This window comes from Hakea prostrata, chromosome 1 (assembly GCF_041222555.1).
Source record: "Hakea prostrata isolate BN-2017 chromosome 1, UWA_Hpros_2, whole genome shotgun sequence".
NCBI classification, from domain to species: domain Eukaryota; kingdom Viridiplantae; phylum Streptophyta; class Magnoliopsida; order Proteales; family Proteaceae; genus Hakea; species Hakea prostrata.
Window position 1 is genome coordinate 14,109,652 of NC_142600.1, and position 22,029 is coordinate 14,131,680.

At 38.9% G+C, this 22,029-nt stretch overlaps 3 protein-coding genes across 6 annotated transcripts in view; all 3 read left to right on the top strand.

Annotated features, from left to right (window-relative positions):
- The window catches only part of LOC149027682 (pleiotropic drug resistance protein 2-like), a 56,111-nt gene extending 47,106 nt beyond the window's left edge, over nucleotides 1-9,005 (top strand). Inside the window, exons 18-20 of the mRNA XM_089164874.1 lie at nucleotides 48-219; nucleotides 7,824-8,078; nucleotides 8,356-9,005. Coding sequence (XP_089021000.1) covers nucleotides 48-219; nucleotides 7,824-8,078; nucleotides 8,356-8,625 — 697 coding nt within the window. The 3' untranslated portion in view covers nucleotides 8,626-9,005. The remainder of the gene's footprint in view (nucleotides 1-47; nucleotides 220-7,823; nucleotides 8,079-8,355) is intronic.
- A 199-nt stretch (nucleotides 9,006-9,204) lies between these two features.
- On the top strand, nucleotides 9,205-13,853 carry LOC149027683 (tyrosine-protein phosphatase RLPH2-like). 2 transcript variants are annotated; one of them, XM_089164897.1, is made up of 5 exons: nucleotides 9,205-10,084; nucleotides 10,163-10,230; nucleotides 10,360-10,539; nucleotides 10,704-10,896; nucleotides 12,842-13,853. In XM_089164897.1, exons 1-4 carry the CDS (start codon nucleotides 9,538-9,540, stop codon nucleotides 10,884-10,886), a joined length of 978 nt encoding a protein of 325 aa, XP_089021023.1. In that variant the 5' UTR covers nucleotides 9,205-9,537; the 3' UTR covers nucleotides 10,887-10,896; nucleotides 12,842-13,853. The 2 variants fall into 2 exon arrangements, with proteins under 2 accessions (XP_089021023.1, XP_089021013.1); XM_089164887.1 differs by lacking the exon at nucleotides 12,842-13,853 and having other exon boundaries at nucleotides 9,206-10,084; nucleotides 10,704-11,283.
- Nucleotides 13,854-15,923: 2,070 nt separating this feature from the next.
- Nucleotides 15,924-22,029, top strand: part of LOC149027684 (1,4-alpha-glucan-branching enzyme 2-2, chloroplastic/amyloplastic-like) — a 50,791-nt gene continuing 44,685 nt past the window's right edge. The window contains exons 1-4 of one of the 3 annotated variants that reach the window (XM_089164917.1): nucleotides 15,924-16,566; nucleotides 17,747-17,901; nucleotides 19,435-19,474; nucleotides 19,568-19,733. In XM_089164917.1, the coding sequence (XP_089021043.1) occupies nucleotides 16,437-16,566; nucleotides 17,747-17,901; nucleotides 19,435-19,474; nucleotides 19,568-19,733 (491 nt within the window). In that variant the 5' untranslated portion in view covers nucleotides 15,924-16,436. Of the gene's footprint in view, nucleotides 16,567-17,746; nucleotides 17,902-19,434; nucleotides 19,734-22,029 lie in introns of all 3 variants that reach the window. The other 2 variants (XM_089164924.1, XM_089164909.1) reach the window with 2 other exon arrangements.

Genomic DNA, 22,029 nt, shown 5'->3' on the forward strand with positions numbered 1-22,029 from the left:
AGATTCTCTATATCCATTTTGAGCAAATTCCATGCTTTAATTAACAGAAGTAAACAACAAGACCTACTCAATCTCCTGGGAGCCATCTATGCTGCTGTTTTTTTCCTAGGTGCCACCAATGCTACTGCCGTGCAGTCTGTTGTTGCAATTGAACGAACGGTTTTCTATCGTGAAAGAGCAGCAGGGATGTATTCAGAAATGCCTTACGCATTTTCTCAGGTGAGAAAAACATAATTAATTTTCTGTTCCTTGTGTACTGGATAGGCCTTGTATCTAGTATGGCCTCTAACAGAGCTGATTGGAAGACATGAATCCATGTAGCCGACCCCATTTATTTGGGACACGGCTTGTTGTTGTTGTTGTATGCTCTGGGTTGGTAAGATTTAGGAAGAGTAGGAACCTAATGGGTGACATAATAGAGAAGAAAGAAGGATAAAGAAGACGGGAAAGAACGGGAAATCTCAGACGAATCTGTCTTAAAGACGGGGAAGAAGAAGAACACTCATAAGAAGAAGAAGAAGAAGAAGAAGAAGAAGAAGAAGAAGAAGAGAAGAAAAAGAGAGAGAGAGGGTGTCTGCAGATGCCTAAAGCTCAAGCTTTACCTCATTCTTCTTCTTTTTTCTTCTATTCCATAAGTCTCTGTTTTATTGCAATTTAAGGGCTTATTTATAGCTTGGCTAAAGTTTTACAAGAGATAGAAACTTAATGGACTAAAAATAGAAACTAATATCCTAGTAACTAGTGACAATAGAATCTTACAAATGTAGAAACTAATTAATAGAAACTACTGGGCTTTATATTTCAGCCACATGCATGAACAACTAAAATAGAAACAAAATTAAGGTTCTAAATTTCCCAAAATAAAATCTTCCTAAATCTGATATTGGCCCCCCACAAAATCCTTTATGAGTATTCCTAATATTGCCAAATAATGGGCTGTTCTACTGTTCACGGTGACGTGAACAGTAGTTTGGTCCCCTTCACATTTTGAGGTGGCTGTTAATGCTGGTTCGAAGTTGTTCCTAGTTGGTTGTCCCACATAAGAACCAGTACCGGGAAATTTTCCCTTGCTATTGCTCTTTTTCAATTAGAAGGATCAAATCCACATGTGTTGATATGAACCTAAGAAAGAGACCTATACTTATTCTTGACAATAAATCAGCGAAGTGGAGACACAATGTAATGTCCGAACCTCCCACCCACCTCCCCTCCTTTGCATCTGGCATCCTTCAACCCTCCAGCGACTTCCTCTGCCCCATCTCCAACATCCTCCAACCCCCGGTCATTCTTCTATCCCAGCCTACCTCAGGGACCTCCCTCTTTTCCTCCACTCCCAATCCTATCCAAGGGTAGGTTCTGGCATCCTCTTTGACAAAGGTCCAAAAGTAGGATGAATGTGCTATTATCAAGCCCTCCTTTGCTAGCCAAAATCAATTTTCAGCCTTGTCAAAAGAGATTGAACTAGATTGAAGCCCCACCCTACAAAACCCTGCCCTAATCTTGTCGGGTTCTACCGTAATTTTACCAGAGTCTACTTCTTTTGGAAATTGAGGCCCCTCGTTCTATGCCCCTAAAAGGAGTCTATCCTTGCAATCTCTACCCCTGCGACCCAGCCTATGGCCGTTCTTTCTTGTCCACCTTTCTTGCCTCATCTCCTTCCCTGTCGCTACTCTCCCCTAAGCTTGAATCACATTCACAGGCGTTGTTGCAGACGCATTTTGGTGATACTCCTTCACTTGAACACCTTCTCTCTCCTTTCCTTGTGGGCCCCCATTCTCCCCCTACTGTTTCCTTCTCGCCTCTCGCAGGCTTTAATCCCTCATTGGACTCTCTCACCTCTTTCTTTCTTCCTAAACTGGGCGTAGCTCAATCCAATTCTCCCTCCTTCCCCCCGCCAATTTGTTGCATCATCGGAGATCCTTGCCATGCTCTTCTTTCACCCTTTTTCCCCTTCCCTAAGGTCCATCACATTCCCCCTTAGCATTCTTTCAGCGTACTCCTTTTTCTTGTCGAGGCCCATTGTTGCTACTAGCCTTCAGGCCCTTCCTCCTCCCTCTTATAGCCCAACCCAGACAACCTCTCCCTCCCTCTTGACCAAGCCTACCTCTCCTCTTAACCTAACCCTGCCTTCAATTTTGCCCAACTCACTTCCGTCCCTACTCCCTTTCATTCTCCTTCCCACTCCCCTTCCCAGCCCTCTAAACCCCATACCCTCCTAAGTCAGCCCTGCCCTGCCCAGCCCACCCCTCCCCTTCCCCTGCCCTTCCCTCCTCCAACCTCCATCCTCATCTTTCTAGCCCCCCCCCCTCCCCCATGGTCTTGACCCTCCAACCCTCCCCACTCAGCCCAAGTCCCCCTTGTTCCTAATCTATCCTCTCTACTTCTTGGCTGGGTGACCCCCCATAATTGAGCCCAAAACCCAGACCCAAAAAACCAATCCACAGCTGGCCAAATTCCCCCAAGGGCATTTTGGTCATTTTCATCTTTTAGGGCTCAAGAGGGGTCTGGTTGGAACCCCTCAATCCAAGGGTTATGGATATAATCTGTTTTTGTATTTTTTTAATTTTTTTTATTTGAGTTAGTATTTTTTGAGTTACAAAAAAATCCAAGTCCATTATAAGTAATTTAAGTTGTATTGGAATTGGTTAGTTTGTGGATAAGATAAAGACTCTTTATCAAAGAGATTCTTATGTTTTAGGAATTTGCTTTTGATTGAGATTTGTCTTTTATTAGTTAAGAGTCCAAGTTAAAAGAGTCTAGGTCAAGTTGTAGCAGGATCCTTGTCTATTAGGGATACCCACATTGGGTCAAACTTCAGTGTCTTTTTAAAATAGCCTGTTATTGCATTGTAATTTTTAGTTTGGATGAATAAAAATTATTGAGTTGATTGCAGCTAGAGTGGTATTGGCAGGGTTCCTTTTGGGGGGGAGGGATCCTGCGGTTGTTTAGATCTACATTCTTCAAGCTTTTTAAACTTCAGTCTGCAACTCCAGCAAGCAACTTCGGCCTTCAAGCAATAATTCTAGCAACCACCATGTAAGTAGAGAACCCCCACCCCCAATCACTGCTTACTCCCTCTTCCGCAGCCACTTCTCACCCCTCCCCTTCCTTGCATGATCATAGAACCCCCTCCCTCCCCCTTCCATAGTTGGACAGCTCATTCCCCAACCCTTACAGTCCTCTTACTCCCTACCCCTACACCCTACGACAACCCCTGGCATTCCCCCAATTCCCCCTTAGCCCCCGACTCCCCCACCCCTTCCTCTTACCCACGATAACCCTAGGAGCCCCTTCACCTGCAGATTTCAATTCCCAGCCCATGAATTCTCCTTTTCTTCTCCCTCTAGGTCACAACACCTTTTAGGTTTTAAGCCTGCAGGCTGCAATTAATTTCTTAGTTAGACCTTGTTTTCTCCATTCTTAAAAATTCTGCACTTCATCTTCCTCCTTAGAAGAATTCTGCAGTTTGTAAAACCTCTGAAACCCTAAAGTTCAGATCATTCAGGCCTTCTTAAACCTCTGAATCACTAAGCCATGGTTCTGAAATTATAGAACCAGCAAAGATAGACCCTAATCCACCCTAGCTGAACCCTCTTAAAACCCTAATTTCTGATTTTTGTTAAAAATCCATAACCCTGTTCACACTATAGCAGAGTTCGAGAGTGTTAAAGCACCCTATAAACCCTATGATTTTCATTCTTCTTCGCTAGAATTTCCTGGGTAACCCTTAGATCTAGGGAAATCCCAACTCTCGCCTTAACCCTACACCTGAGTTTACATCAATGGTATCAGGGCTGCAGTTTCCAGCAACCTGGATGAACCCACAATAGCCGGAGTCATGGAAGAATTAGCAGACGGCCTTCGTATTGAAGGTTACTTGGAGTATGGACCAGCAGTGAACTTTCTGTCCAAATTCCTTTTTCTGAAAGTAAAGTTGAAGATTGGAAGAGAAGTTGTGCTTTGTTTACCAGAGTTAAATCAAGTAACCTGCAGGCAAGGTACTCATTAATAGTGGTAGTAGGTCAAATGCGTTTGTAAAAAGGGCCAATCTGAAATTAGAAGAGCATCCCCACCCCTATGGTGTCTCCCTCTTGAATGATGATAGGGTAGAAGTTTCTCAAAGGTGGTTTAGTCTCTATCAGTCCTCATGCTTACTCTGATGAAATTTTGGTGTGATGTAATTCCCATGAGGGTGAGTGACATTGTATTTGGGAGACCTTAGTTGTATGATAATGATGTAACCATTATAGGGAGAGAGAATGTCTGTAAGTTTGTCCTCAATGGTCATGTAATTGTCCTATTACCACTAAACCTACCAGTACAGATCAGGAAGATACAAGCTAGCCAAGATACGATCAGGAAGATACGACCTACCACCTGTTTTGGCGTGTCTTTCTAAGCTTCTTTGTTTATTTCTGTTGTAAGGCTGTGTGTCTTTTGCTGAGCCTCTGTCTTGGTTGGGCTTTGGCCTTTCCTTTCTTATTCTCCCCCCCCCCCCTTCTTTTCTTTCCTTTGGTTGGTGAATTTTTCGCTCATCCAAAAATATATAAAAAGAAAAGAAATAGACCTATTAAGCATAATGGGAAAAACTATAAGTTAGCCCTAATTCCATTTTTCTTAATAAATTCTCCCTAGTCTGCAAATATTGTATAGATAGGCCACTCACTTAATTTTATGGATCAATCAATTGGCAAGTGAACTTTTATATTGGAGATGGAACAATGGCTGGACTAACTAGGGCTTGCTAATACCAGTGTGTGAACCTTTTCCCGAACATATACTTTGCCTTTGATAGTACCATCCAATATCAGGCCCCTTTTTTTTTTTTTTGAGAGAGAGAGAGAGAGAGAATAAATAGCCCTACCAAATCTCAAGTAGGGGGAGGGAAGTAGTGGAGATATACAAAGATAGAAGAAAGTTAGGGGAGCAACGTTGAGGGGGAGCATCGGCCAAACAATAGGTTAGCAAACTAAGAACCCAAACCGTAGCTAATAATAATTTGCTTATTCCTTGGAGGGAGGGGGTTCTAGGAATGGAGGTTGAGGCAAAATCTGAAGTCTAGGAGAAACTTCAACGTAGATGATTTTCCAAAACAAGTCAATACCCTAGTGTTGAAGGTGCATCTCTTAGTGTTACGTTTCTACCAAGTATGCAAAATCAAGGTTCAAAATCTCGCCTTTTTGATGGCTTAAGATGAGATTGCCATCAAGTCCCATGAAATACACAATCTCAACGAGATCTTGGTCCACCACTTCTTTTAAAAACCAAATTTCGAGGGAGACAGGTTGAGATCTCGACTTATCTCACCTCCTCTCGCCTCCCATCCTGTTGACAACTTCCTAGTTCATTTTTTGCTGGATTGTCGCCTCCTCTCGTTGATAGCTTCCTTAACCACAACGCTATTTGTGGGCCCAAGCCCAAACTGCAAAAGAAATCCCAAGGCCCAAAGTGATATAAGGCTTCTACAGGCCCAAGGGCGCTGCCCCCTACACCCCTGCTGGGGTGGCCCCTAGGACCCTCCTGTGTGCATCGCGGTGAAGGTTGTTGGCAACAGAATGTGAAGCATGATCCATACCCAACACTTTAGTTATGAGATTATGATTTATATTGAACTTATGATGGTTATATTATTGTATTCTCAAGAGTCGAGAATGTGACGTTTTATTGTACTCATATGGATGGAATTTTGTTTGGTGTTTAAGTCATTTAATGTATCTTATTGCTTGCTTTTCATTTTTATGTCCTAATGATTCTATATTTCATGTTTTATAACCTTAACATGTTCATTCTTGCAGCATTTATGTTTCAGACTTAGTGTCAAGTTAGAACTCATACGTAGGTTGTTTTCTTGCAAATTAAAGGCTATCATTGTTTTTAGAAGGCCTAAAATAGGCGAAATACCAACTTTGAGCCTGCCTTAACCCTTGAAACCCCCAGAGATGGGCCCTTAAGTTCATGAGTTGGCCCTCGAAAAAATACCAAATCTCGAGTGAGATCTCGCCAACTCAAGTGAGATTGCCTTCAAGAGTGAGATCTTGAACTATGCAAAATTGTAGCCCCCAATAACAGCTTACCTAGTCACAGATAGTATTGCCTAGGAAGGATTTCATGATTCACCACCACTCTTGAGCAAAATCCTTAATATGTTTATGGAGGGGGAAAATGGAGGCTCGAAATTTCTCCAACATAGAGTGCAAGATGGGATCTGAGAAGAAAATATGATCTATGTCTTAAGCACCATTCCAGCAAAGGATGCAACTAGGGTTGGTTGGGATATGGGGGTGGAGGAGGAAGGATTGGGTTGGAGCTCTCCAAATTGTGAAAGCACGGCATGGAATATGCTCTTTAAACCAAACCACAGGGCACAAGGTTACTCAAGGACTAGGAGAAGATGCTAAATCCAGGCCAAGGAGGAGTTGGATTTGAGTTGAGGAGGCGAGCCAGGTAATTTTGTCTTGAAAGGAGGGTTGGAGAGGGGTTGGGGATTAAGAGAGGCCCAATCCTCTGTGAGCTATAGGAGGAGGTTGGGTGGAACGGGTAACCAATACTCAAGGAAGATGAAGGTGGAAAGGTGGGCAAGTTTTGCCATAAGAGAGTCATAAACTGCATGGACTCCTAAGGAGTTATGAAAAAAATCCCTCGAGGATGCCAATGGTCAGACCAAAATGAAACGGATTATCAACCTGCAACGACCTAGGAGGATGCTGGGAGGCAAGAGGCTAGAGTAGGAGAAGTTTTCTCTGGACACAAGAAGGGTTCTCCAGCATGGAGACGGTGCAGATAGAACCATTCATAAGAAGGTGAGAATAAACCCAATTGGCCCAGATTGAGTCCCGCTAGATCAGAATTTTGAAGTCCTGCAGTGTGGACTTTCAGGATTTATGCGAGGGATATATGTATTATTCATGGGATGTTTTGGGGTGGACATTGTGCGCATTAATGCATTTATATGTTCTTGAACTATAATACCATAGGTCTTAAAAATCTGTAAGGTAGATTTGGTCCTCATGGAATGTTGGTGGATGCAAAATTTGTAATTGGTACAGGTGAAAACATTTATGGCCAAGGAAACAGTAGCAATTATTGTGGACTGTTGGGGAATGATCACAAAACTAACAATGAGATCTTGGATAACTTCATATACTCATTTATACAGTCACCTACCACCAACAGGACCTTCATAATATATCTACATGTACTGGCCGATTATGAGGTGCCACACTTTACTTCTTGTTTAGCAAACCAAGAGGGTTGCACATGAGAAAGTATTGTAGAATAATCCAGCATCAATTAACTCAATATTGGCTTGACAATGACTTTCTCACATAAAATGAACCCGGAAGTTCTTTCTTCGGTTAATCAGTCTAGGAGTGATAATCGCTGGCCCTGTTCTGTATTTGATTCTAATATAGTAATCTAATAGGAATAATCACTTCTTGTTTAAATCTTCTTAATAGGAAAAATATTACTAATGAATTGGTGTACAAACAGAGCCTAATACTGGTTCATGTGGTTGATCCCATTGAGTTGGGTTTGATTGCTGTGAGGTTACTGTCATAATAAACTCCTTTCTTTAGGTTGGGGCTCATTGCTGAACAGTAAATTGTAGTTCATAGCTAAGTGGAGTTTGCCATTGCTGTGTATTCATTTTCTTTACTTTAAACTTTATATTGTTAATACTATGTTTTTTCTGTGGTCCATGTAGCTGACCCCTTTTTATTTGGGATAAGACTGAGTTGTTGTGAAGAATTAGAAATACTAAAGGGTTTTGTCAGACCTGTTTAGTGAAGCTAAACTAAAATTGGATAAAATTTTATCTACAGGTGGCCATTGAGACGGTTTACTGTTCAATCCAGACCTTGCTCTACACTCTTCTCCTTTATTCTATGATTGGGTTCCAGTGGCAAGCTACCAAATTCTTGTACTTCTACTACTTCATATTGATGTCCTTTATCTACTTCACAATGTATGGGATGATGGTGGTAGCACTGACTCCATGCTACCAAGTTGCTGCAATTGTTATGTCATTTTTCATAAGCCTCTGGAATTTGTTCTCTGGCTTTCTCATTCCAAGGCCGGTAAGTGTGTTTAAAAGCTTATGATAATATCAAATGGTAGTAAACATGATGCACATGCAGTTCCAGTACCCATCGTTATTCTGGGTGTTTTCAAGGGGAACCACTGAAGCTCAACCTCAACTAGATTTACATTTCTGACAGAGAACCTTCATTTACGTAGGACAGTTCTCACGTAGGAAAGCCTAGTACGATCCATGTAACTGTGTCACCGCCCAGTCAATGTAGCATATGTACTTTTTATTATGTACCAGAATCTGATAATTAAAACCTTTTGCAGCAAATCCCAATATGGTGGAGGTGGTATTATTGGGCTTCCCCAGTGAGTTGGACACTCTATGGCATCGTGGCTTCTCAGGTGGGTGACAGGGATTCACTAGTGACCATACCTGGAGCAGGCGAACAGACAGTAAAGATGTTCTTAAAGAATTACTTGGGCTTTGAACATAGCTTCGTTGGATATGTTGCTCTGGCTCATGTTGGGTTCGTTCTCCTCTTCTTCTTTGTCTTTGCCTATGGCATTAAGTTCTTGAACTTCCAAAGAAGATAACCTGCAGTCCAGTACGAGGGGAGGATTCACTGAAAAATGTATATTTGGAGTTGCTTGGTGTGATTCTTTACCTAAATTATGTATATTTGGAATTGCTGGGGTGCTAATATGTATAGGAGAGAAATCTATAATTTGTTTGACTAGTCAATATAAAAGGCTTTACTCGAAAAGGTAAAGACTATTTTTTGGTTAGAAAAAAATAATACTCGAGAAAAAAAGATAAATATTTAAAGTAGAAGAAATAAAGGTCAGCAAGCAATACCACAAGTGGTGTTTTTGGATTGTCAAGGCATAAGATTCCATATGAAAATCAGTAGCATCATTGAATAGGAGACAGGCGTAGAGACCCAATTTCTCCATTTTAGCAAGGCATTGGGAGAGAAGTAATTCCAGTTCTTTTAATCTGTAATTTTTCTCTTTCTAGATGTTTATTCCATATTCCTCGCAAATCCAAGGAATATTCCAATGATTCCGGTTTCTTAATCAGGAATTGGTTTTTGTTGGATCGGAATCCGATTCTTAAAACCCCCACTGTATGGGGACTCTGGAATCTGGCTGGATTTCCTAGTCGACCTGGTGAAGAGACCCTGTTACCTATCCGGTGGTTCCCAACCAGGTCCTATTTTCTTTTTCACTGGAAAGATTCAATTGATCCACGTTGGGTAAGGCGAGTTTTGGCCAAAAAAAAAAAAGCAATGCTGACAGGTTGAGCTGTCTGTAATGTGGTTGATCGGTCGTTAATATGGTTAAGAGATTGGGAAAAGGAAATTAGAAGAATATTTGAGTGGTCTATTTATGACATATATATATAGTGAAAAAGAAAAGTCGACAGAGGAAAATTCAGCCAGGGATCGGAAGCAATTAGGATTGCGGAGCTAATCCAAGCTTTCTCAGACACAGAAACGTCTATCAATGGGAGAGCAGCCAAGCGGACGAGCAGAACCAACGAAGCCCGCGGTAGACAGGATTGTCTGCTGCATAGGGGATATCCATGGCTACTTTTCCAAGCTCCAGAAGCTTTGGTCCAATCTCGAACAACTTATTGAGCCACCAGCCTTTCGTTCTGCTGTTATAATCTTCTTGGGCGATTACTGCGACCGAGGCCAAGATACTAGAAAAGTCCTTGACTTCTTCATTTCTCTTCCTTCCAGGTATCCTAACCAGACCCATGTCTTCCTTTGCGGAAACCATGACTTCGCCTTTGCAGGTTTTGTTGGGGTCCTCCCTCCACCGCCCGATGGATCGGCTTTCGCCGAGACATGGAAGGAATTCGAGCAAAATGAGGCCAGGGAAGGGTGGTATAAGGGAGATGGGTATGAGAATATGCATCTTCAGGGGAGGCGTTGGGCTGGTTCCATTAAGGAGAAGTTTAATGCTGCCAAAGGGACGGAATATAAGGGATCGATCTACGACGCTGGACCTACTTTTGAATCGTACGGTGTTCCCCATGGTTCTGCAGGTATAGTTATTCAAAGCTTATTCCGGTTATCTTTCTGCAAATTTGTGTGGCAGGGAATTGATTTTGTTCGATCTGCAGAATTGGTTAAAGCAGTCCCTGATGAACACAAGAAATTCCTCGAGGATTTGGTCTGGATCCACGAAGAGGTTAAACCAACACCTTCCCCTTTCTCGAATTTTGGAGCTTTTGATGACGGGACTGCTAGAATTTTGGTTAGGTTCCTATGAAGGAAAGATAAAGCTAATACATGTACTTTATGGATTGGTGTTTTACAGGACGACGTCTGCATAGATACTCCTGATGGAAGGAAACTTTGTAAATTGATAGCAGTCCATGCAGGTTTGGAGAAAAAGAAAGGAGTAGAAGAACAGCTCAAACTTTTGAAATCGAAGGACACCCGCATACCAAAAGTCGAGGCTCTTAGTGGAAGGAAAAGTGTTTGGGAAATCCCTGAGGTTGTAGCTCACCTTTTTATTCCCATTATCCTTTTCTGAACAATTTCAGTATTACAATGCGTTTAGCCTACTACAGTACCTTCCATTTACTTCTCTCCCTCTGCAATTTTGAACCCTGACTTTGGTTTTCAGTACTGAATGTATACTGGCTAATTATATCGCAGGAGCTAACAATAAATCCAACTATAATAGTTAGCGGGCACCATGGGAAACTCAACATTGATGGTCTTCGGTTGATCATTGATGAAGGTGGAGGTCTTGAACAAAATCCAGTGGCTGCTGTTGTGCTCCCTTCTGGGATGATTGTCCGTGATACTGATGACCCTGTGAAAAATTCACAGCTCTGATTTTGGCCTCGTACGTTAAACTAATTTACTGATGTTTTTGAATATGTTAAAGATAATATGTTGTAGCATGGACCATGTTCTTTGTTAGCTGGTGAAGAGCATATTCCAGTTCTGATTTGTTATTGAGAATTCTTTATCAGAAGTACTACGATTCCAAAAAATCTTTGCTTCATTTGATGCCACAATAAGCATACTGCCTCTTTAGACATTTTCGGCTTCATTTTTGCTACTTTGAATGCATTGTTCTTGGTTATTTTCTTGAATTTACTATTGTGATATCCATGAAATTATCAGATGTTGAATTGATAAATCTTTGAGTGGCTAAAATAAAAGAGATAAACAGTGCAACTGTGTCAATAGAGTCAGAACTGGGAGAATTGGATCAAATCCATTGGGGGGGGGGGGGGGGGGGGGACAGGTATATCTACTGTTATTTGTTCCTATTCTAGTCTCCTTTCTCCTCTTCTCTTCAGAAACCCACCCCTTAGTTTTTTTCTCGACCTACACTTCTTCATTACCCAACTCCGCTGGAATTGAGAGCTCTCTTAAAACAAATTACCTGTGTTGGAAACTTTTACCTATTTTAGAAGTCTGAAAATAAATATAAGTATGTAGGTTAGAAGGTTTTTATTGAATGAATCAGGCAATACCAAGGCATTGGTTTACTAGGAAAGTGTAGTCCCATTCTATTTGGTTTTATCATAAGGGGACAATTCACAGGGGGGCAGGAAAAAAAATGCATTAGTTTACACACACACACACAGCTGTGAGATGATTGGCTTTCATTGTTGCTTGTTAGTACCATTTTTCTTATTTGTTTTGAAGAGTTTTTCTTTTTATTGGCAATCTATATAAAATAATTGTGCATGTCATTGTTGATCTAAATTCATTAATCCATCTCCTACATTCCTCTTGGAGACAGCATGTCCTTCCTTGCATTTCTGGGGACGGCAACAAGTTGAAGATGACCATTCAATAAAACAGTTCAAAACTAGTACTGAATGATCTCTCCATGCATGTTCAGTTGACTTCATCAAATTTTACTTTTCGAGCAGAGAAGGATATACATCCCTACTGTTTGTTTGACAAACCGGCCATGCAGTAGGACTCTGAGATAATAGTACTAACTTTGTTCTATTTTACAATCTCTGATTTTGTCTTCTGCCCTAAATAATATTGCTGTTACTGAAGTTCCCAATCACAAAGAAACTCCTTCTGGCCAGATTTGGCAAGCTTATCTTCCGTTCCATTACCCTAGCCAGGCCTATGGTTGACCGAGATGATCATCACCAAGGGTGTGCAGCAGATCTCTCTATAAATTTAAAGCGGCAGCAAGTTCTAAAATTGAGATCTGTTCCTTGTACCTCCCCTAATTTGTATCTTTCATTTGTACCTTCATAGTTTCTTTTATATTTCATCGCATGTCTATTTAAATGACTAATCCTTCCATGTGCTCTCAAAATTGTGACTTCCTACTTTCATCATTACTACACGAGAGCACTAATTATATGTATCGCAGAGCCTCTTCTTCCAACATGAAAGCTTCATAGATATAATCCAATCTCCAGATCACCAAGTGTTATACACATCAGTGTTTCTTTACCACCGTCACATACTTACTCTACTTCTATGACTTTTATCACTTGTAGGCACTTATTCTCTCAAGCTCGGAAGTTCCTTGATGTCAATCTAATTCTATGATATAGGATTAGCTTCTTTACCTGCACTTGTCCATAATACAAAAACCTTTTCATCTGGGCATCTGAGCATCAGTGTAATGCATTGCTTAGGAGGGAACACCATACCTAAACCTGCCCACTTTTTACCTCGTCCAGTTGTTTTGGTGTCAGTGGTCGACCTGACATGCCAAACCTCCTCCCTTAGCCTGGCATAGGGAAGAATACCTTGTTGGAGCCATGGACTATTATCAAAAACTGAATGTGTATATCTTGCAGGTGCTAAAAGGAATCCAATTGTAGTAATGGGCGAGCACTGTGGAAAGCTAGCATTGATGGTTGGGCTGACCATTGATGAAGGTAATGGATCTGAAAAGAATCCAGTGGGTTCTTCCTTGTGGGATGATTGTCAGTGATACCGATGAAGCCCTGTGACCAGTCACAGCTCTGATGAAGCACATGCCTATTATGATCTGTTTATTCGAAATTTTCTGCCACTGCTGCCTCTTCTGAAGCTTGTTTTCACCATTCCAAATGAATCATTCTGGATTAAAATGCTTTGCATCTTCAATTAAGATATCCGTGGAATTATCAGATGCTGATTCAATGAATCAGTGAGCGACCAAAATAATAAAGGGAAAGACAGTGCAGCCATGCCAACAGTCATTACCGGCTGAAAGTACCAACAGATCAGAGAATTGAAGTGCCATGCCATCCACTGGATGTTGTTGGGATTATAGGAGGATGAGGACCGATTCCATTCCAAGAACAAAAATTTGTCGAGGGAAAGAAACTACATAGCAAAGCTGAACAATTTGTCTGCTTCATGAAATATGGAAGTGGAGAACATCATGCAAGCAGCAGCAGCACCGGAAGGCACAGTGCCACACTGCCACAGCAACAAAGATTCGGTCCCCGTAATGTTGTTTAATCCGAACCTCCGAACCTTTTGTCACATAGCGGCACTGTGGTTCACACTAGCAGTCTACTGGGCCCACGCAAGAGGGGCCATTGTTGCTCAGTTTCATGATCGACCCAACGACCAACCAAATCATGTAGAGGTGTGGAGCTCGAAGGAAGATTTATTTTCCTGTGGATGTGTGACATGTATCTTAACGTCACATCAAAGGGTTGAGATTCATTTAAAAATTACATCAATGATTTTTTTATTTAATCACAAATTTTTTATGTGACCTGTAAATAGATTTTAACCCTATGGTATTTGGACACATGTCACATATCCACAAGGAAATGAACGGCTTATTTTTTTGTTATAATTGGACTGCATAAAATTCCCTCGAAAGAATCGGTAGCTTCTATGAGTTCTACCTTGAAGGCTAGAGGATATTGTTAATTAAAAAAAAAAATTGTAAATATATTAATTAATTAATTTTTTTTCTCATTAAGTGTTAATTAATATGTAGTTTAAAAAAAATACGTTGTGAATAGTTAAAGAGCATTTTAGTCACAATATATTGCATTAAATAATGTGAGGGGTATTTTGGTCTTCCAGATTTGAAATTTGAATACAATTAACGATGTTAGTCTGGTTGGGTCTACATTTAAAAATTATATTAAGGGGACCTAGCATTAATATATGTCCACTAAAGAGATCCAGTCTATAGGTTTTTTATATTATTTTTAACTAATAAAAATAGCCTTATATTACAAGGAGCAAAAAAGGACCATAGAAAAGAAACCTTATATTATATTCTTTTGTTTAATATGTGAGGATAACAAATAAATAATTTACCTAAATGCATTGTATCTTTTTTAAATCAGGTGAGGTTCATGTAAATAATATTTTCCACTTTGACAATCATTAACATGATACTTTCTAAATTAGTATGATACTCTATCATGCATGAGATTGTTGGAAACCCTTGCCTTGGATTTCCCATTTAATTAACAACACTTAAATATTTCCTATTGTAATCGGAGAATCAGTTTGAATTAAGAAGTAATAAAATAAATGAGAAAGCTATTTGATTGTTATATGCCATCATGGACTCAAATTTTTAATTCCAATAGACAGGCTAAGTATTACACTTTAAATGAATTGTATTTGTATGATTTATCATATATTATTTTTGCTTCTTCTATGAAAAAAAATGTATTTTTTTAATCATCAATCATTTTCGATATGTATATGTGTATAAAGTGAACAAAAAAGTATTTTTTTCATCACGAATAAATTTTAAAATGTAATTTCAGACTATATAACACTTGTATTCATTTGTAGAGTGAATCTTATCACAAGAGTGTAGAGTTTTATAGTGTGACCGGATGAAAAGAACAAATGCTCTCCTGCATTATATGCATTATAGGGATCTAGAGCAAATATCTCCAATGACATATATTATTTTAATCTCCTATGATCTCATTTATTCTTTCTAAGGAAATTTAATGTTAAATTTGACAACCATCTCTTTGATAATGATCTAAACAAAGTACAATACATCAATACAATATATTTAATAAAAAAAAATCATCTCCTCTCTCCCCATATATATAAAAGTTTTTTTTTTGGTAATAGATTTATACAAAAGTTTAATAAGAAAAAGAAAAATAAAGAAGTAATCCTTAGTAAGATCATAGTTATCAGGCTAAAGTAGTTAGACATTAATTAATGCTATCATAAGATCAACGAGTGATTATGCAATTCACTAGATTTAGACAATGATGACAAAAAAACTTTCTTCTATCAAGCTGATAAGTTATTATTATTATTATTATTATTTTTGCAAGTTGAGGTTCATTTGGACAAGCTTGTGCACACCTTGATAACATCCTTAAGGGGGGAAACACTATCTGCAAGGATCGAACCCCATGACCTCTCTACTGAGAAGTATAGATCTTTACTATTATACTAAAAATAAATAAATAAATAAATTACTAATTTTTTATTTTTTTTTGTCAAAATACTAATCTTTTTGCACTATCTATAAAAACTATGATTTCTCTTTGACTTATGGCATGATGTTCATTTATTGTATAGAAGAGGCCAAGAGACAATTATAGCTTGCACAAACTAGAAGACGATATCATCTAAAATTTTCTCTTGGATTTGTATCTGTCAAATTCCAATTTGATGTACTATCAAGAGCACTTAAACATTTGGTTAGATAAAATTCAAAAAATATTTTATACGTAAATTCACGGTAATAGAACTCTGGATGTTTATGTAATTTTGAACATTTGATTCATTTTCATAGAGAATCTTTCAATGAATATCCAATGAATTATATAGAATTCAGTCACAAATTATATTCTAAGCTAAAAATATTCATAACATTTTTTTTAACCCTTAAATTAGAATATTTCTGGTGCTTAAATCCTACAATTCAGTGCACACATACCGGTAGAGCCGATCCAAACTCTTCAGTTCCCAGCTCCCACAATTTCATTTACCCTGCGCAGATGTAGCAGAAACCGCACAGCCTTTCCAGCTTCCATGGCCTACGGTCACTACACCTGGCTGAGAATGAAAGGTTAACTGGTAACAGACCCGAAAGGTTCTCCCGATACCGTTGACCCACCACATTCGGTTTGTGAATATTTGCAGAAAACGTGTCGGTACTTAAACAGCTTAATGGTAGTTGCGGATGAAAAAGTCCAGATCAAGGAGGAGACAACTGCGGAAAAATGGAGCTTTCTACCAGTTGATGGGTCCCGTTCGCAGGTAACACATAGAAAGTTTATAAGCCATGCAACTCATCGTTGCACACGTAGGCCGCTCCAGCAGCAGCGAAACTCGCAGACAAAACTCCCTACTCTCACACTGATATAAGACTCGTAAGATCAGTTTGCCGTCTCTGTTTTCTTGCTTGGCATCTCAACCATTAACCCTTCTTTCTCACTCCAAACCCTAGACATGGCTTACAGTCTGTCAGGAATTTGTATTCCTGCTGCCCCTACAGCTTGTATTTCGAACCGATCGAGCAGCCATGGCGTACGAAAGAGTGTGAATATTTCGCTTTCCGGGAGGAAAGATTCCTCTGCTTGTAAGTCCTATCTTGTATATCTATGTGTTTCATCTGTTTCTCTCTCTCTCGCACTCTCTTTTCGTTTGCGTTTCTCTTTCTTTTTTATCAGAAATAATGTGTGGGATTCCCCTTCCTTCCTCGCTTCCATTGCTTTTGGTAGCTTTATTTTGGCCACGTGAAATGATTTGATCTAAGATCAGGAAAAAATAGAAAGTTTGTAATCATTATTGGTAATAGTTGTCTAGTTAACTCTACAATATTCTATCACACGGAAACTAAAAATGTCACTGAAACAACATTCGGTGATATCATGGATGGAAGATGATGTTTAGTATTTTGTTGTAGTTGTGTTTCTTTTTTTTTGAAGCTATTTACACTATCACTCTGATAAAGCTTACAAAAATTATCGTTTGTCATTATTCAACTTTACTTCTGATTAATGGGGCCTTAGTCATTGGTTCGTTGACTTGGCTGTTTAATTAACTGTTCAATTGCAGTCTGAAGTTTTTGCGTGGTTGTTCGTTTATAGTTTCAATTGTAGTTTTCCATCTCTGGGCTGTGGTTTATGATTTCCCGTTTGATACAAGGTTTTCAAGGCGTTGCCAAGGTGTCCAGGTGCTGTGGTAGTTATAGGCATCCAAGTATCGTCTTGTTGACTAGGTGAAACCTAGACGCCTTGATTTTCTTTCCCCCGCTTCCCCTTCCAGACGTCTTGTCACCCAAAGGGCGTGACTATGGATACACATTATATTGGTGGTAGTTTTTTTTTTTTTTCCCTTCTCTTCTTTGGGGGAAGGGGGGGAGGGGCTCAGATAAACATGTATATGATAGTCAAAGTATTGTTTTGAAGGGAAGTTAAGGTCTGCTTCCAGTCCTTGCAACTGACTTTAAATCCCTTCCTCAGATTGAGATTAAATTAGTTTCATTCCCCTCCCGACCCGCCTATGCAAGAAAAGAAAAGAAAGAAGGAAAGAAAAAAGAAACTCTCCTGGTGCAGCACCGAATAAGGGTGTATGGGGGCTTAGAAAGGGTGTAGAAATAATCTCTCACTGCAGATTCTTCTAAGGTATTGAATTGTATTACAGCATGTACCGAAAATATGTTGGCATATAGGCCACTTGAACTTTATGTGTTTACATAGGCTGCTGTTTATTTTGAAATTATGCTGTTTTTAAGCTTACAGGAACTGCCTTTGTAGGGAATATTTTTGCTGGAAAGTCTTCTAATGATTCTGATTCTTCTTCAATGGCTACTGCTACTGAGAAAATTCTCATTCCCGGAGGCAAGGCTAAAGTTTCATCATCCTCTACGGATTCGGTGGAAACTACTGAAGCTCTTCCAGAAGATTCCGAGGTCTATAGATGAATCTTACTGTCTCTGTAATTTATTTTATATTTCCCCTGTCCTCTTAGTTTAGTACCTTATTGCAGTTTCAATTATAGTATAGTCAATAATGTGAGTGTGTATCCTTTAACATCTAAACTGGGCTTGAAGTCTCCAACTCCTATGCAACTACCGTGTGATAATCAGGCTGCAATTCATATTGCTTCTAATCCTATATTTCATGATGAAAGGACAACATATATTGAGGTGGATTGCACTTTGTCAGAGAAAATATACAAGGCAGATTCATTATTCCTAGTTGTGTAAGAACTAGTGAACAACTAGCTAATATTTTCACTGTGTCTCTGGGGATTGGGAGAAATTGGAGAATCAAGTATAATTTTAACAAGCTGGGCATGCTCAAGATATATGCTCCAGCCTGAGGGGGAGTGTTAGAGAACGATTTCGGGATTGCTGGCTAGTGCCAGCTTGAGACCCTAAAATATCTCCTTGCCTCTTTTATATCCTTTATTTTTGGTATTTTGGCCTATATAAGGCTGGCTTATATCCACCTTAATGCAATACAATACATTCTCTTCGAAGCAGTGTCTCAGCAAAAAATTGCTCAGTAAGGCTGTGCAAGAAAATTGGCCTCTCGGAGTCTGCTTGTTCGGAAGCCTTGTAGGAGTTACAGTGATATTCAAGAGTATTGACTTCTGCACTTATACTGTACTTTTTAAGGTGATGGTGTACTAGACTTCCATGTGATTGAAAGTTGAAATTAGACATTCAGAGTACTAATTGGGCATGTGCTGCCAAATGCCAATTAGAGTTCGCTTTTTATTGGGAAGATCTTGACCATTTGTTGTTTCCTCCTCTTTGCTACCTGAAGGCCCTTTTTTCAGTTTTAGATCTACTTCTTAATGAAATATTGAATCGAATATAATCTTCTCAGCTAAAGACATAAAAACACGCTTTCAACCTTTATTTGTACAGCTAAACTACTTTTTTTGAATTGCTGTTTATGCCTTCTTTTTTTTTATCAGATTTTGTGAGTTCATAATCTTTTATCGCCCCTACTGTGCTCTGGTGTTGTATTTTTCTTCTTCTTTCATCTTCATTGAAATTTTAAAACAATAATAGTAGGTTAAATTATATGTTGCTCATATGCATTTGTTGGTGCTTGAATTTGCTACTATTGTTCACTTGTATTATTCTACTTAATTTTGGGTCTAATTTCTTAAGAAGCTAATTTTTCCATTTCTGTAAAACATTGAAGCTTTACTTTACTTGTATTCATTATTTTTTTTTTTGATGGTGGAGGTGAAGGTGTGGGGGGGAGGTGTGATGATATTTAAAAAAATAACAAGAATATAAGAAAAATTAGGGAATGTCATTGAGTTTTCACCTTACTAAAAGTTCTTGAGCATCAAATGGAAGAAATTTGTGTTTATGATTGTTAATTATAGAATGTAAAAAAAAAAAAAGAAGGGAGAAATAAAATTTATTTTCCTGCTGTTTTGAATACCCATTCATATGTTTTTTTTATCATCCTTGTTGTAGGTATGCCAAGAAGTAGCTGGTAAGTCCATGGAAGAAGATAGTAAGATTTATATTGAACACAATGTTTCTTCAGACCCTGTCACTCGACTCACTCATCATAGTAAGATTGATGTTGAACAACATTTGGCTGCAGTACAAGTTGTTGACAACAACAATAAAGTTGAGGGTGCTCCTTTACAAGTCCAGGAAGCTGATGGAAGGTATCCCAAACTAAGAACTGTTCCTCCTCCTGGTGCTGGACAAAGGATATATGAAATAGATCCTATGTTGGAAGGTCATAAAAATCATCTAGATTATCGGTGAGTTATTATCTCTTTGGCTTTCTTTCTGGTTTTTGGTGCTTAAGGATTTAAGGAAATGGGCTGAGTAAATCATGGACATTACATAAATATGTTCCTGAATCTGACAAAGTTAATGAAATCCATCAGTAATTGAAATTATACTAAAAGGTTAAATAACTAAAACTTAACCACATTGGTTTATTCCTTAAAAATGTGTTTGCTTGGATGAAGTCCATCCCCGACTATTTGTTCATCATGTTCATATATGCACGAGTCACCTTAAGGGCTTATTTTATGGGTTTGGTTATGTAGGTTTTGGGTTTCCTATCGTGTAGGTTTACTTTGTGATTGGCCAATTTATGAAGTCTGTAACATGGCTAGAAAATAGAAAGACAGGATATGCTCCATTGGTTTTTAGCTGGTGTTCTGTTATGAGTCAGTTTCTTTCAGTATGGTCAATTTATGTTACCTTAGTTAAGAATTGACTTAGGCAACTTAGGGCTTTCTTTTCAGTATTTAAATATGTTTTTGAGTCATTTACATAAGTTTGTAAGGGGCTACAGCCTTGTGCATGAATTTGATTAAGGAAATATTAGCTTGAGCATTTTCTTTTAGTCTGTGAGCTTCACATAGCTATGAGATGCAGTGCTATACACTGAGAAGCTGTGGGTTAAAGACCCGGAAGAGAGTGAAAAGTTCAATCCAAATTATCCTTCTTCTAAGTTATATTTTCTTCTTTGTTTCTATTTCTTTGTGTGCTTTGCTACAATGAAATAAACTTTGTTTTAGGAGATCCTACCTGGGGCTATGTCCTCCGTGATCCTGCCTTGCATTAAGTTTTTTCTTTTCCTGGTGAAACTTTTGTACTTGTTTTAATTCTGTGATTTTTCATAACCCCCCCCTTTTGGGGTGGTGGTTAATGAAGAAAATTAATAAGAGCAAGAAATGGAATCCTTATGAAATTATGGGAAAGGGTAATTGAAACCCATTTGAGACAAGTAACCACAATTATAGAGAATCAACTTGGCTTAATGCCGGAAGATCTACAATGGAAGCTATATACCTTATAAGGAGACTTATGGAAAGGTATAAAGTGTAGAAAAGATCTTCCTATGGTCTTCATTGACTTAGAAAAAACTTATAATAGAGTCCTAGAGCATTAATTACAAGTACTAGAGAAAAGAAGTGTTGATATGTAGACATAGTTAAAGATATGTATGATGGTTTAGTGACAAATGTAAGAATGATGTGGGGATAAGGTGGTGAATTCCCAATTACAGTCAAACTGCATTAAGGATCAGCTTTAAGCCTATAATTATTTGCACTTATAATGGATGAATTAACCAATGACATTCAGGATGAGGTTCCTTGGTGTATGCTTTTTGTTAATGATATTGTGTTGATAGATGAGACACAAGTAGGGATTAATAATAAGTTAGAATCATGGAGAACAACTTTGGAATGGAAAAGGTTTTAAATTAAGTAGAGCGAAAATGGAATATCTAGTTTGTAACTTTGGTCATGATTGGGCAAATGATGAGGTGGTGAAACTTGATGAGAAGGAGATTCCTAGAGACTGTCTTAGGTACCTTGGCTCAATTATAAATGAAAAGGTAATATAGAGGATGATGTTTCCAAAGAATTAAAATAGGGTAGATGAAGTGGAGAGGTGTGGCTGGGGTCTTGTGCAATCGACATATTCCTTTAAAGCTCAAAGGAAAATTCTATTGGATTGTCATGCAACCAGCTATGATGTATGTATGGAGTTTTGGGCTGTTAAGAAGCCTTATATAGATAAACTCAGTGTAGCTGAAATCAGGATACCAAGATGGATGAGTGGCAAAACTAGGAATGATAAGATAAGGAATAATCATATTAGAGCTGGTCTAAGAATAGCTTCAATCTCCAATAAGTGAAAAGCTACGAGAAAGTCGTTTGAGGTGGCACAACCACGTTCAGCAGAGGCATGTAAATACCCCTGGATAGAGAAGTGATTTAATCCAAATTGAAGGAATTAGAGGTGCTAGGGGCAGCCTAAGATGACCTTAGGCGATGTGGTGAGAAATGATATGCATGGTTTGGGCCTTATATCTAGTATGACCTCAGAAAGAGTTGATTGGAAGGCAAGAATCCCCGTAGCCAACCCCATTTAGCTAGGACAAGGCTTCTTATTTTTGGGGTGGTAAGGGAAATATATTCTGCTGCTACCAGCAATTTCACTCATCTCTTGGTAAGGGGTTGGAAAGTGAAACATATTCTGCTGTCACCAGCAAATTCACTCATCTCTCATTCCAGCGCTTCCTATCACCACCTG

Coding starts and splice junctions, on each gene's coding strand:
- LOC149027683 (XM_089164897.1), top strand. CDS start 9,538: ATGGGAGAGCAGCCAAGCGGACGAGCAGAACCAACGAAGCCCGCGGTA. Junction 10,085..10,162: donor TGTTCCCCATGGTTCTGCAG/GTATAGTTATTC, acceptor TTCGATCTGCAG/AATTGGTTAAAGCAGTCCCT. Junction 10,540..10,703: donor GTGTTTGGGAAATCCCTGAG/GTTGTAGCTCAC, acceptor ATTATATCGCAG/GAGCTAACAATAAATCCAAC.